At 35.6% G+C, this 16,127-nt stretch overlaps 2 protein-coding genes across 2 annotated transcripts in view; one reads left to right on the top strand and one right to left on the bottom strand.

Moving 5' to 3' along the window:
- The window catches only part of rnf41l (ring finger protein 41, like), a 39,321-nt gene extending 33,805 nt beyond the window's left edge, over window positions 1-5,516 (bottom strand). The window contains exon 1 of the mRNA XM_056475579.1: window positions 5,489-5,516. The gene's annotated coding sequence lies outside the window, so the exon portion shown is untranslated. The remainder of the gene's footprint in view (window positions 1-5,488) is intronic.
- rad54b (RAD54 homolog B) overlaps window positions 1-11,203 on the top strand; it is a 26,500-nt gene extending 15,297 nt beyond the window's left edge. The window contains exons 5-14 of the mRNA XM_056475576.1: window positions 710-872; window positions 951-1,176; window positions 2,004-2,211; window positions 2,308-2,447; window positions 3,154-3,450; window positions 3,562-3,710; window positions 5,528-5,789; window positions 7,875-7,941; window positions 8,237-8,437; window positions 10,407-11,203. Of these exons, the coding sequence (XP_056331551.1) occupies window positions 710-872; window positions 951-1,176; window positions 2,004-2,211; window positions 2,308-2,447; window positions 3,154-3,450; window positions 3,562-3,710; window positions 5,528-5,789; window positions 7,875-7,941; window positions 8,237-8,437; window positions 10,407-10,630 (1,937 nt within the window). The 3' untranslated portion in view covers window positions 10,631-11,203. The remainder of the gene's footprint in view (window positions 1-709; window positions 873-950; window positions 1,177-2,003; window positions 2,212-2,307; window positions 2,448-3,153; window positions 3,451-3,561; window positions 3,711-5,527; window positions 5,790-7,874; window positions 7,942-8,236; window positions 8,438-10,406) is intronic.
- Window positions 11,204-16,127: the final 4,924 nt, after the last annotated feature.

The following is a 16,127-nucleotide window of genomic DNA, read 5'->3' as shown; positions in this document are numbered from 1 at the left end:
AGAAAAACAAAGGTTTTGGAAAAAGTCTTGGGAATTACATTTACATTTAGCAGACATTTTTGTCCAAAGCGATTTAAGCATTGGTTTTATGGATTAAACCAGGCATGGGCAAACTCGATCCTTGAGGGCCGGTGTTCCTGCAGAGTTTTGCTCCAACACTAATCAAACACACCTGAACACCCTAATTAGTGTCTTCAAGATCACTAGAAAGCTACAAGCAGGTGTGTTTGATTAGGGTTGGTGCAAAACTATGCAGGGACACCGGCCCTCCAGGATCGAGTTTGCCCATCCCTGGATTAAACTGTGGATTGTCTGTGGATTAAACAAAATGATTAGACATTAATAAAAGTGAGCGATTGCTCCATATTTTAAATATCTTATTTTAAATTATCATCTGGTCTCACGCAATCACCTGATGTGATTTCGCAGGTAAGAATTATGTGTTTTGTGATATGCTGTAATAAATGTAAACATTTCTTATTATTTACCATATATATGTAGACATAACATGAAACATTAGCTCATGAAAATTTACTTAAAAGTCCTGGAAAAATCATGGAACTTTTAAAGTAAAAATGTGTATGAACCCTGCAGGGCTTGTATTATAGGTCAGAAAAATATGTTACATTTTTACATAAATATGTTCGCTGAATGACAACTCAAATTTCTACATTTTATTTACACACAAGGTATTGATTTTTATCCTTAGGAGCCCTGGTGATGCCACGGCCGACAGCAGATCACCAGTGGCAGTATAATAAATCTGGCTCTCCTCTGGTTGACGTGGTCATCGACCCTCACTTGACCAATCACCTTCGGCCGCATCAGAAAGAGGGCGTAGTCTTCCTTTACGAATGCTTAATGGGAATGAGGTAAATCAGAGTTGCTCTGTTGTTGTAATGTTCTTCATGTGCTCTTCTTTGTTTACACACATGTTTGTGTTTTCGCAGATTGGCTGGCCGCTGTGGGGCGATTCTAGCAGATGAGATGGGATTAGGGAAAACGCTGCAGTGTGTTTGTGTTTTGTGGACATTACTGAGACAGGGGCCCTATGGTGGATGTCCCGTAATGAAAAGAGCACTTGTGGTTTGTCCTGGAAGTTTGGTGAAGAACTGGGCTGCTGAGTTCAACAAGTGGCTGGGCAGAGAGAGGATCAGTGTTTACACCGTGGACCAGGTATGTACAGAAGTCATTATAATGGGGTCATTTGCTGTTTTATTATGATCAATAATATTTGGTATTTAATCATTAATAATGATTTATAGGTATCAATGTTGATTATTTTTTCGTGCTTTATAGTTTTATGGTAACTGATACATATTACTTATTAGATTCTTTAATGAAAAGAAAGTTAATTGAAATTGGTGTTTTTGTTTCATAATAAATGCTTTTAACTCTTGATCCATTTCACATGTCCTTGATGAATAAAAGAAATTGTGTTTTTTTAAAACGTGGACTGTTGAAATCAAAAATATTAGCCCCCCTTTGAATTTTATTTCTTTTTTAAATATTTCCCAAATGATGTTTAACAGAGCAAGAATTTTCACAGTATGTCTGATAATATTGTTTCTTCTGGAGAAAGTCTTATTTGTTTTATTTCGGCTAGAATAAAAGCAGTTCTTAATTTTTAAAAAAACATTTTAAGGTCAAAATTATTAGCCCCATTAAGCTATATTTTTTCAGATAGTCTACAGAACAAACCATCGTTATACAATAACTTGCCTAATCACCCTAACCTGCCTAGTTAACCTAATTAACCTAGTTAAGCCTTTAAATGTCACTTTAAGCTGAATACTAGTATCTTGAAAAATATCTAGTAAAATATTATTTACTGTCATCATGGCAAAGATAAAGTAAATCAGTTATTAGAAATGAGTTATTAAAACTATGTTTAGAAAAAAATATTCTCTTCGTTAAACAGAAATTGGGAAAAAAATAAGCAGGGGGGCTAATAATTCAGGGGGTTTAATAATTCTGACTTCAACTGTTTGTTGTCTGTGCAGGATCACCGTGTGGAGGATTTTGTTTCCTCTCCTCTTTGCTCCGTCATGGTCATCAGCTATGAGATGTTGCTGCGCTCTGTGGAGAGACTGAAAGAGCTAGATTTTGGAGTCCTCATCTGTGACGAGGGTCATCGCCTAAAAAACAGCAACATCAAAACAGCAGGAGCCCTCACAGCCCTCTCATGCACACGCCGGCTTATATTGACAGGTTTTACTTTTTTGTTTTTATATTTCAGTCAAACACACATACATTTAAGTGTAGTGGAATGATATAATGTGTAAAAATGACTAATTCATTTAACAGGTACTCCGGTGCAGAATGACCTGCAGGAGTTTTATTCAATCATCGAGTTTGTAAATCCGGGAATTCTGGGAACATCTGCGGCCTACAGGAAGATTTATGAAGAGCCCATTCTCCGATCTCGGCAGCCCAGCTGCACCGAAGTAAGAAGATATAATTAAACATCTCCATTGGAAATAATTACTGATAAATTATTTTCTTACAGTTGTTGATATAAGAATTGATCTATGTAATTAAATAATGTAGATATTTTCAAATATTCAAAGTATTTTGAAATAAAATGCAAAACATTATATGTACATAAATTGCATCATAGTACATTTTTATCATTTACTATTTTCTATATATTTTAATTAAATTATTTATTTGTTTATTTATTTTATTGTTATTATAATAATTATTATTATGACACATATTCATTGATTTAGGTGGTATAAAATTGTATGTAATAAAATTGTCATGATGACATTTATATATATTTCTATTTGTTTATTAATTTATTTTTATTTATTGTATTGTTGTAATAATTGTTAAATTAAAACATATTAATTGATTCAGAGTGTTTAAAATTGTATATAATAAAATTGTAATGATGAAAGGAATATTTAAAATACCTAATTATATTAATTTTTTAATTTATGGAATTATTTGTTTGTTTGTTTATTTAAATAAATGTAAAATTTTATTGTTACAATATTATTTTGTTTCTTTGTTTGTTTGTTTGTTTGTTTTTACCTAAATGTTTTTACCCAAAAATTACCCTACACTTCCCTTCATCCTCCTGGGTGTCCCCAGATCCCAGTTTAAAAATCAGAACATTCTCTCTGACTATAAAACTGTGTGTTTCAGGAAGAGCGGTGTATTGGAGAAGAGCGTGCTGCTGAGCTCTTTCGTCTGACAGGGGTCTTTACATTACGCCGCACTCAGGAGATCATTAATCAGTATTTATCTGAGCGGATCGAGTGGACTGTGTTCTGCAAACCTACCGAGCTGCAAATTCGTCTGTATGGGGTCCTACTGTCCACGCGACCCATAAGAGCCTATCTGTCTGGTTCGCACACGTACACACACAGCCCTCACCTCGTATGCATCAACGCCCTCAAGAAACTCTGCAACCATCCTGCGCTGCTCTACAACACACTACAGGTACGGATGTGCTGTGACATGCACTTTATTTCAATATTACTGCTGCTTTTTTTCATTGCTTTGATGTTATAAATTCGAGTGTTTGATGATTTTCTTTGCGGGTTTCAACAGGAAAAGACAGATGAGATGTATGAGGGTGAAGTAAAGGAGCTCTTTCCTGAGGAATACTCCACCGGCGCCTTCAGCACAGCAGACTCTGGCAAACTTTTAGTGTTAACAGATCTGCTGTCAGCCATACAGCATGTCAATCACACAGACAGGTACCACATATTCATTTTTTCACTGTTTATTATTGGCGTTTTTGCCATTATTGTGATAGAAAACAGGAAGCAAAGTAAGACAGAGATGGGGAAAGATCTGCAAGCCAGGACTCTTAACTTGCAATACCCGAAATGCAGTGTCGCTATATGTCGGCACACTGCTCATGAGGTTATTAGTGCTAACGGTACCACACATTCTACTGCAGTCAGACCTCATAATCTCATTTTACTTTAAGATTTTACTTTTGATAAGTACTGAAAAAAATCAGCCTGCTCACATCTAGGAGATTCTTGAAGGTGGGGGCTCGATCAAGCTAAACGCACTAGAAAAAATTAAAAAATCGGCACACTAGTCATAATAAATCTGTTTTTTGAGAGCTACAGTGACATAGTACTGAAAAAAACATAATAAAGATTTATAGTTGAAATCAGAATTATTAAACCCCCTGAATTATTAACCCCCCTGTTTGTTTTTTTCCCAAATTTTTGTTTAACGGAGAGAAGATTTTCTCTAACATTTCTAAACATAATAGTTTTTAAAATACATATATATATATATATATATATATATATATATATATATATATATATATATATATATATATATATATATATATATATATATATATATAGTTTAAAGGGGCTAATAAATTTGACCTTAAAATGGTTTTAAAAAAAAATTAAGAACTGCTTTTATTCTAGCCGAAATAGAAAAATTATAGACTTTCTCCAGAAGAAAAGATATTATCAGACATACTGTGAAAATTCTTGCTCTGTTAAACATCATTTGGGAAATATTTAAAAAAGAAATAAAATTTAAAGGGGGGCTAATAATTCTGACTTCAACTGTATTTGCGTTAAATGTAAAACCCTGAGTCATACAGGTGGCCTTGTATATTTTTACATGAGTATCACCAAGATGAGGTTAGATTATTAGCAGTGTTCTGCAGTGTCTTAATTTATTACTTTTAAAGATAATTTACTACTTTATTAAGGCCCACAAGGAAATGGATTTCTTTAAGTAATAGCTCTGTACACTCTAAAACAATTATATTCATCCATTCATTCGTTTTCCTTCGCCTTGGTCCCTTATTTATCAGTGGTCGCCACAGCAGAATATTTCAGAATATTTCAGAATATTTCAGCATTCAGCATTATTTCAGCATATGTTTTACACAGCAAAGTCCTTCCAACTGCAACCCAGTATTGGGAAACACCCATACACGCTCATATTCACACATACACTCATACACTACAGCCAATTTGATATATCCAATTCACTTACACACATGTCTTTGGACTGTGGGGGAAACCGGGCACCGGGAACACTCAAACACGGGGAGAATATGCAGACACCACACAGAAATTCCAGCTGACCAACTGGCCTTGTCGGGACTTCTTGCTGTGAGGCGACAATGCTAACCACTGAGCCACCATGCTGCCCACAATTATATTATATTATATTATATTATATTATATTATATTATATTATATTATATTATATTATATTATATTATATTATATTATATTATATTATATTATATTATATTATATTATATTATATTATATTATATAAAATATATTATATTATATAAAATATATTATATTATATTATATTATATTATATTATATTATATTATATTATATTATATTAAAAACAATTATGATTTATCATTATTTGGAAAGGCAGTAACACATAACAACATATAACACATAACATAACCCTGGTTGACCACCATCAGCATGCTGAATCTGAGAATGTCCATTAATAAACTTACTGTATTATCAGTCTTATGTCCAGTTTCTTTTCTCCCTAGGGTTGTTTTGGTGTCCAACTACACACAGACTCTTGACCTACTGCAGGACGTCTGTGATCAGATAGGCTATAGATGGTGTCGTCTTGATGGACAGACACCAGTTGGCCAGCGGCAGAGAATTGTGGATTCCTTCAACAGCCCACATTCATCCAGCTTTCTACTGCTGCTCAGCTCCAAAGCTGGAGGAGTGGGGCTAAACCTAATCGGTGCCTCTCATCTCGTTTTATATGATATAGACTGGAATCCTGCCAATGACATACAGGTCAGTAGAAGCTACAGTAGCCAATTACAAGCCAACAATAAAACCATGACATATTTATTACAGTATGAGACAAAAAAATAAATAATGCAACTTGTTGTCTTATAACGTTAGTTAGAAACAATGGAATTAGACAAAAGCTGATATATGACAAGTTGACAAGGTGGCTTAGTGGTTAGCACTGTCACCTCACAGCAAGAAGGTCGCTGATTCGAGTCCCAGCTGGACCAGTAGGCATTTCTGTGTGGAGTTTACATGTTCTTCCCGTGTTCACGTGGGTTTTTTCCGGGTGCTCCAGTTTTCCCAACAGTCCAAAGACATGCACTATAGGTGAATTGGATGAACTAAATTGGCCGTAGTGTACAAATGTGTGTGAGAATGTGAGAGTGTTTCCCAGTACTGGGTTGTGGCTAAAAGGGCATCTGCTGCGTAAAACATATGCTGGAATTGGTGGCGGTTCATTCCGCTCTGGCGACCCCTGATAATCAGGGACTAAGCTGAAGGAAAATGAATGAATGATATATGACAAGCGGAATATCTTTAGCTGAAAAGGCATAATGGTTAATGCTAACGGTTTCTGTCTTCCAGAACATGGAAATCGAGACCAGAGGCCATTTTTTAATAATTGTCAATAGAGAGCCATCACAATACAGAATAAACAGCTTTTATGAGGAAAGAGCTTAACATGTAATGAATCGACAGCCTGTTTACTAATCAACAACATGCTTTACATTAAACAAAGTGTTCATGGTGAACCATAGGTAAATTTTACACTGATAAAATTTGAATTTATTTAAAAGAAGGTAGAGAGTGTCGCAAGACCCGTAACAACTAACACTCATTTATGCCATTACTATACAATAACTGCAATATCTTTTTGTATCTTTAATGTTACATGAAACTAGACTTTAATTGTATTATTTTAATAACGAGTACTATGTATGGCATGAGCCTATTATTTATAATGCATTCTGATAAATAATAGGAATTTTTAAATGTTTAATGAACACTGAATTTTATTATATTTAAGAAAATAAGCAGATTCGAAATGTAATGACTTGTACAACTGCCTATTATGATGATGATGATGTTGATGGTGATATAATAAGGGTACATAATATTTTTGATAAAAATCTGTTCTTTCTATAGCTTCTTTGTATTTTCTTATTTATATAAGCTTTTAGAAAAATAGATATTCATTTGCATTCATATATAAAGTTCAGTGACCACAGAGGGCATTTAATCTTCATTATTAATACATGTCGTAAACAGTCACCTTTTTTAAAATGATTTCCATAATCATTGAATCATTCATTCATTTTCTTTTCGGTTTAGTCTGTAAATTAATCAGGTGTCGCCACAGCGGAATGAACCGCCAACTTATCCAGCATATGTTTTACAAAGCGGATGCCCTTCCAGCTGCAGCCCATCACTGGAAAACATCCATACACACTCGCACACATACACTATGATCAGTTAAGCTTATTTAATTTACATATATCGCATGTCTTGTGGGGGAAACTGGAGCACCCGTAGAAACCCAAGTAAACAGGGAGAACATGCAAACTCCACACAGAAACGCCAACTGACCCAGCCAAGGCTCGAACCAGCAATCTTCTTGCTGTGAGGCGACAGCGCTACCCACTGCGCCACCGTGCCACCTTTCCATGATTTATATTAAAATAAATAAAAATATCAACAATAAATTGAATAAATACAATAAAATGTGCAATATGTAAATTCAAGAAAAGTCAAAAAGACTGTCGTAAAATGCTGCCCACTGACATTAATGCTGTTATATGAGTGGCTGAGTTACTTCAGGGGAGGCATGTTAGTCATTACATTTTCTCCAATATTAAGTAATACAGTTTTTCATCCCCATATAGTAAGGAAATCTCTGATAAGACCACACATCTGTTGTACATGGACAGTTTTCTTAGTTGCACTTTTAATGCTAACCACTAGGAGGCAGTGAATACCAAAAATAATGTGTCATTTAGTAAGGGGATTAAGTTTAGCTCTCATGATTTCAATGAAATGCTGTTTTGAAGAGTTCAGATCTTATTAATTCTGATATTTATTTGTCAGGCCATGGCACGAGTGTGGAGAGATGGACAGAAGAAAACAGTTCACATCTACAGATTTCTCACAACAGGTAACCAAAACATTTGCACATAACCTATAAAACGAGTGTAATCAGCCTGTACAGTATGTCAGTGGGTAAATGTAGCTGTTTGTTATGACTGTGCAACATCAAGCAGCTCTTAACCTGAAACATCCCACAAGCGTTCATCAGTCATAATGTTTTTTTATACTTCATCAATAGACTTTGTTATGACACAGATCACATGATGAGACACACTTTCATTATTTGTGGATGGAAAAAAGCATTTGTTTACAATTTGCACGTGGCTTTTGGATGAGCAGAAGTGTGCATGTGTCTGTTGTAGGTTCCATAGAAGAGAAGATTTATCAGAGGCAGGTGAGTAAACAAGGGCTTTCTGGGACAGTGGTGGACCTGACCAAAAAAGCCGAGCATATTAGCTTTTCGGCTGAGGAGCTGCGAGACCTTTTTAGGTTTGACCCTAATACCACCTGCCTCACACATGACTTACTGGACTGCCAGTGCACTGGAGATGGAAATACACCAGGTAAAGGAAAATACATGAATACATAAATGCAAATAGTTTAAAAAATAAAAATAGAAAGCTCCTACAGATAATCCTTAGGAACTTTAATTAGTTCCATACGGATACAGTTTTGGGTAAAAAATATTCTTACAATTATTTTTTTAGACAATATTTTTATTTGTAAGTTGGAAGAAATGTCAGACCTTCATAAAATAAAACAAATTTTTACATTTTACTTACAATATCTGATAAGTACAGTAAACCTGCTTTATGTGGTCTCTTAATTTATATGTACAGTTGAAGACATAATTGTTCCCCCTTATGTGAAATTCAAATTCTTCCTCAAATGTTTAAGTGAGGTTTAATAGAACAAAGTCCACAGTATTTCCTATTATTTTTATTAATTGAATACACATCAATAAATGAAGGTCGTCTCATTCTGTGAAAGTCACAATACATGATTTACTGATTTTCATGTGACAGCTTTGTGGACAGCTAAAATGAGGCGGGATATGACGCAATAATCTCGATTAATGTTTTTCAAAATAGTTGAAGGCCAAAATCAAACTTGAATCTTGATTAATTGCACAGCCCCATTTCAAATGACTAGTACAATATTATATGCTGTCGTCAGGGCAAAGATGAAAGAAATGAGTGATTAGAAAGTAGTTAAAAAAAGTCTCAGCACTTGAAATTAAAAACAATTACACAGGAGGGCTAATATGTCTTCAGCTATTTTCCAAATTTTCTTTGTGTTTTTGTGTGTGTGTGTGTGTGTGTGTGTGTGTGTGTGTGTGTGTGTGTGTGTGTGTGTGTGTGTGTGCGCGTGTGTGCGCGTGTGTGCGCGTGTGTGCGCGTGTGCGCGTGTGTGTGTGCTTTTGTGCGTGTGTGTGTGTGTGTGTGTGTGTGTGTGTGTGTGCGTGCGTGTGTGCGTGCGTGCGTGCGTGCGTGCGTGCGTGCGTGCGTGCGTGCGTGTGCGTGTGCGTGCGTGTGCGTGTGCGTGCGTGCGTGCGTGTGTGTGTGTGTGCAGTATATGTACACTGACTGGCCACTTTATTAGGTACACCTGTCCAACTGCTTGTTAATGCACATTTCTAACCAGCCAATCCCATGGCAGCAACTCTATGCATTTAGGCATGTAGACATGGTCAAGATGATCTGCTGCAGTTCAAACCAAGCATCAGAATGGGGAAGAAAAGTGATTTAAGTGACTTTAAGCATGGCATGATTGTTGGTGCCAGATGAGCTGGTCTGGGTATTTTAGAAACTGCTGATCTACTGGGATTTTCATGCACCACCATGTTTAGGGTTTACAGAGAATGATCCAAAAAAGAGAAAATATCCAGTGAGTGGCAGTTCTGTGGGCGCAAATGCCTTGTTGATGCCAGAGGTCAGAGGAGAATGGCCAGACTGGTTCGAGCTGATAGAAAGGCATCTGTAACTCAAATAACTACTTGCTACAACTGATGTATGCAGAAGAGCATCTCTGAATGAACACATGTTCAACCTTGAGGCGGATGGGCTATATCAGCAGAAGACCACACCGGGTGCCACTCCTGTCAGCTAAGAACAGGAAACTAAGGCTACAATTTGCAGGCTCACCAAAATTGGACAAGGGAAGATTGGAAAAACTTTGCCTGGTCTGATAAGTCTCCATTTCTGCTGCGGCATTTAGATGGTAGGGTCTGAGTAGAGTACTAGCAGGGTGTACCTAATTAAGTGGCCAGAGAGTGTATATACAGTATGTATGTATATGTGTACATACAGTATGTGTATGTACTTTTGGCTAAATAAACTTTTGACCACAAAACTTAGAAAACTTCAGAAAAAAGGAAACCATAAACTGATACTGCACAATGCTGATATTATTAAAAAGTAAGCACTTATTGCCGATGATATTTCTGTATATGAATGATTGTTGATGGTTGGGCACTAAATTAACACATTCAATTAGTAAGCCTTTTTATTAATTTCCATGTATTTGTGGCAGGTTCTGTGAAGGAGTCCAATGAGGACACTGGAAGGTCATGTCAGCTGGGTCGCCAAGCCGACAGCGCAATATCATTCCCACAGCGAGTCAGCATGTCCGAGCTCATGCACTGGAGGCATTTTTCAGGAGCTGTTCAATCATATGGTGATATTTACCTAAATCAGGCCTGTAACCACATCACATATGCCTTTCAAAGCACTTCTAAATCCCAAACCACAGTCTAAACTCACACACTTGTATACAAACCCACCGCCCTCACACTCTGTGGATGTAACCAATATAAATAGTTGAACATTAAATTCTTCATTTTAAAATGTTTCTTCACTCCTAAGAAGTTTCATTTGTGTGCTAGCAAGTGCACTAGTGTCCATTTAGAGACCCCGCTGATTTTGATATCAGCTCCTTTTGCCAGAATGAATCAGAGCAGCGCACAGAAATAGATTAATAACGCACTCAGAAACATTAATAGAAGGGGGAATAGTCAGGCAAATACATGATTTTTTTATTGATAGCCCTGTCCTTTTTCTATTTTAAACCTACCCGAATAACAGTTTTTATTTAAATTAATCCAAAATGTATTTTGCCATTTTTTTGTTGGTGTGTTTGGATGCAGATGTCATTTCTGTTTGTAACATTCGTATTAAATTATTACATTTCTTCCTCCCTTCATCACCGTTTTTATTTAGTGTGGATAGTTTAATGTTACACATATTTTTAACATTACAAAACATTGCAGGGAAAAACTGCACTTTTTTTATGCACTCGTCAGTTTTCAGACTTTGGGCTTTTTAATAGGCTCTTCTTACCGTGTTTTTTAGTCTAATGTAAATAAAATCTATAAAATATCGTTTTTGTTGTCACACATTATTAATTTGTGTTTGTGTTTAATTAAAATAAATATTTTAAAAAAATCTAAATGAGTTTTCTCCTGCACTGAGCCATAACACCTTAAATTCTATTCATATATATGTATATGTATGTATATGTATGTATATGTATGTATATATATATATATATATATATATATATATATATATATATATAGTTTTTTTAAATAGGTTTTTACAGTGTAATGTGGTCTTACATGTTTGTTTTTTTGACCGTTCTCAGTATTTTTTGAAATATGAAATGAGAAAGCAATATCTTCTTTAAAAACTTTTTACTCTAATAAAGGTCTAAGTACAGTGTCTAAACTTTTTTTTTTTTTAAAGGGCCAAAAACCAAACTTGATTAAGGCTAGTGGGCCGAAGGCAAATATAGGTGGGGTAGTTCACCATGGTTAATTTCCTAATTTATTTAATAATGTTTAAAAATAACTAGAAAACATTGCTTTATATTAACTAATTCTGATTTTCTTTACATTTTATAATGAACTTATTACAGTAAAAACAAAAAATCTAATTTATAACAAAATTACACTAGTTTTTGCCTTGATTTGTCTGCCGATGTATTCTTCATAGTCCCATATCCGTCCAGTGAAAGTTTTTACATTTAAAAAATTAGATTGATTTACAACATTTAATTTAAACATTTAATTTCTGTTTGCTTTTTTTTTTTTTTTTAGCTCAGAAATAAAACAAAAAAAAGGTTACGCCAAATTAGAAATGACAATCAGTGTTAAAGGCATTCACCCCATCCCACTCCATTATACTCACTCTCCTCTCAGATGGGATGGTGGGCCAAATCAAGGGTTACCATGCGCCAACTTTGGCTTGCTGGCCCTACTTTGGGCATCTTTGCTCTAATATGTAAAAAATAGGATAATTTTTAACCTGATATCTGTGCCAGAGGTATATGCAGATTGATGCATTTATTTAATTAAATAATGAATCATTTGCATATTTAAAAATAATACAGAAAGCTTGTAATACAAAAAAAAAACACTTCATAATGTAATCAATCAATTGGAGAAGAATGGAAGGAATTGGGTGTTTTCCAGTGATGGGTTGCAGCTGGAAGGGCATCCGCTGCGTAAAACATGGATAACATGATGGATAAATTGGCAGTTCATTCTGCTGTGGCGACCCCAGATTAATAAAGGGACTAAATGTAAAAGAAAATGAATGAATGAATGAATAAAAGTAACTATTAGTTTTTTTTTACCCTATTCACCTGCAGTGAGTTGCCATCCATTACCAGAAGTGATGAATCTCAAAAGAAGCTGTGCAGGATTACACTGCCTGTGCAGATGGTTCATCTAATGCAGTTTCTAGCTAAATCTGTCCATTGTCAGCATTAGCGGCAGACACGTTGACCACGGGAGTCAGAAATGATCCCGAAAGCAGTGAGGCATCAGCAGGAAACGAGCTCGTCAGCTTCGTGACTCATTAACGAAGCAAAGGCTTGCTGCTGTTGTTTATTGACAGTGTTTCGGGGTTGAAATGGGTCCGTGATCAATCATTGTGCCGTGATATAACGCGTGAGTCACAGATGTTGTGCGTGCTGGAGATTTAGTCAGACACTTGTGTATAAGCAGCCTCTCCAGAGCCTGACACTGCGCAGGCTGTGATGATGAGATCCTGGCAACTGTTGCCAGAGAGACCGTACAATGTTTATTCGCTCTGTAGGGACGCATGTGGATGTTCCTTTACTGTAAGTTCCGTCAGTTGAGCAGATTGTTCCTGTAGTGCAGGTCCACAGGGAAAGAGTCAGCCATCACAGAGCTAAGTGAAGGACGTGTGTTCAGCTTAGCCAGGTTGAGGAGGACGTTAAGCTTTTTTTTAGCAGGAGAATGGCTCTTACAGATATGCTGTTTATTGATAGAGCCTTATTATGCAAACATTTATGTTATAATAAAATACTTTGGTCTAGTAATTTAACCATTGACAAGTGGATGTGTACTGATAATGTACATACAGTTGAAGACAAAATGTAAATTCTTTTTTCCTAAGTATTTCCATATTTCCTAAGTTCTCTTAAATGCAGAGATTTTTTTCTACCATATTTAAAGGTAGTTTTAATAACTATTCTAATGTCTTATTTTTTATTTTGTCTTTGCCATAATGACAGCACATAATAGTTATTTTAGAAGATGATAGTATTCAGGCTTAACTAGGTTAATTAGGCAAGTTAGGTTAATTGGGCAAGTAATTGAATAACAGTGTAGCCAATCAATAAAAATAATAATTTCTCAGTGGAACTAATAATATTGACCTTAGCTTGTTTTTTTATTAAAAGTTAGTATTATTTTAGCCAAACTAAAAGAAATAAGACCTTCTCTAGAAGAAAGATATTATAGCAAATACTGCAAAACATTTCCTTGCTCTTTTAAACATCACTTATTATAATAAATAAAAATAATAAACATTTCACAGGAGGGCAAGTCATTTTGTTATCAACATATTTTGGTCATAGACAAGAAGGGGTTAAACAATGCCAAATACAGCATTTCTTCTTCTTTAAAGCAAATGAAGATGAATACTGTATATTTTTATCATGGCCCTCTAAATTGTCATTAGTTTATATATCTAGAAATTTTGTCAAGCATATAAAAAGACTTGATTTAATGATCACTGTGCAGCCACAAAATACTAATTAATTGTCATTTGAAATCTGGGTTCACCCATTTGTCAGCCAGAAAACATTAATTGTACAAGGAAATGACAGGAAGAATGGGGAGCAGACAAAGGGGAATTGGATTGGCGAAGGACCTCAAGCCTGCAATTGAACTTGGGTCGCTGCAACCACCGTAGTGTTGCATGTCGACACACTTAACCACGAAGCGACTGGTGCCAACATTTAGCTTTTTTGTTGACTTTAAGTAACATTAGGCAACTCCATGCTAACTTATTTTTATTAAAGTAGTAGACTGTTAGGCTAGGGTCAATGTTGTGTAAGTTGACATACTTTTTTACAGCCAGGAGATTGCCTCTTGGTGGAGTAGTGTCAGTCTGTTAATGCTCTAAACGGTTATAGTGGACATGGAGTTCCTTTGTAACATAAATTTAACAAAATGTGTTAAAGGGACCAGCAAAATAATGAGGTACCAACAATCGTATAAATCTTAATCTTATTAAAACATGGTTTTACAATTTGACCACTCATGCAACTGAAACGTGGAACGAGTCTGTAAGACTGCTTTTTAAAAGTATAACATATTTAACACCTGTATAAACATGCCCCCCCCAACCAAAAAACTTAACATGGTTTTGTATGCGCTCATTCAAAGACATCAGTGTGAAATCAAATTTCGAACCTTAAAACTAATAGTCAATTTGGCTGTTTTTAATAATATTTTCACAGAAGCTATTTAAAGTGTTAGACACTTGCATATAATTGCTTTAAAATCACTTTTGTAACATTTATTTTGGATGTATGCATACTTTTTTAAATAAAACAACACAATATACAATCGTTTTTTGGTTTCAAATTAAAATATCTTCCGGGTGAACCTCTCATCTTTCTCTAAAATGGCTTTTTAAGACAGCTGACACTTCATGCAGTCTAATCTGTCTCTGTTAGTGCTTTGTTCTCTACTAAATTAACTCATCCCTACTTTCCTAACTCGTGCCCCAGTTCCTGTATCAGGATCAACAGTCAACTTAGGCCTTTGTCTTCACCAACTACAACACATTCTCTCACTAACCTCACATCACTTTTGCAGGCGGTTCCTTAATAATAATAGTAAAAATAATGTTTCTTACATTTACTGTATATAATGATATGGGGATGATTAAGGCCATGAACGACAGAAGCCAGTAGTCAAGTTTGGCCAGGATACCAAGGTTAACATCTCGTCCTTGTTGTCTCCTTCACTATACTGGAGCATTAGGACCCTCATGTTGAGCACCCCCTGCTGGCCTAACTAACACCATTTACGGCAGCATCCTTGTTTTGCCATGTGGTCTCCCATCCTGGAATTAGCCAGGCGCAGTCCTGCTTAGCTTCAGTGACCATGTGAGAGCTGCAAAGAGCTAACTGCCTTAAAAAGTTCCAGACTGATAAGCTTTTGCAGCATGTTGGTGGTGCATCAGTTATACATACAGCACGTTTTACCATGTTTGTGGTTTATATTATCAGTAAAGCAGCATTTGTACATCTCTGACCCGCTCTGATCTCTAATGGCCTGTTTCTGATCCGCTCTTAGAGAAGTGAATGAATGGAGGAGGTAATCCAGCACTCTGCTGCGATTTCTCTTATCCATTCAATCCCTTCGTCTATATCAATTCTGAATATAAAAACAGCCATCATAATCCAGCAATTACTTTAATAACCCATTATAATCGGTCATTTGTGTCTTTTTGAGCAGCAGAGTGAATGTAATCTGCATCGATGGACGTGTTCATGTGCACTTTTGTGAATGTGTGAAGTCATGAACGATGTTTGACCCCTTGTTCTCTTTACACACTGTTTTGTTTTGAAAAGAATTTAGTCTTTACTGAGTACGTTTATCTCATGTGAGTTGATGCTTGCATGCCAGTTTTAAAAGAAAAAAACCTTCTAATTATTAATATTTTTTAAATTATTGTTGTTCTTTTTTGACTTGGAACTTGAGGTTTTGATTATTCTGCACATTGCATCTATAAAAAATATATTTAGTAAGTGTATTTTCTGTACCAGACATAGTACAGACAACTAGAGAGTGGCTTTTGTTTTGTTTGTGTGTCTTAATAGACTTGATTAGTGCTTATAGGATCTACTGTGTCCTGCTTTAACCTGGCTGTATGGTTTACTCAACTAACCAACATACCAATCAACCCTGCATAATGGAATTTACAATGA

This window comes from Danio aesculapii, chromosome 16 (genome assembly GCF_903798145.1).
Source record: "Danio aesculapii chromosome 16, fDanAes4.1, whole genome shotgun sequence".
NCBI lineage: Eukaryota > Metazoa > Chordata > Actinopteri > Cypriniformes > Danionidae > Danio > Danio aesculapii.
This window is presented reverse-complemented; position numbering and strand designations above follow the sequence as displayed.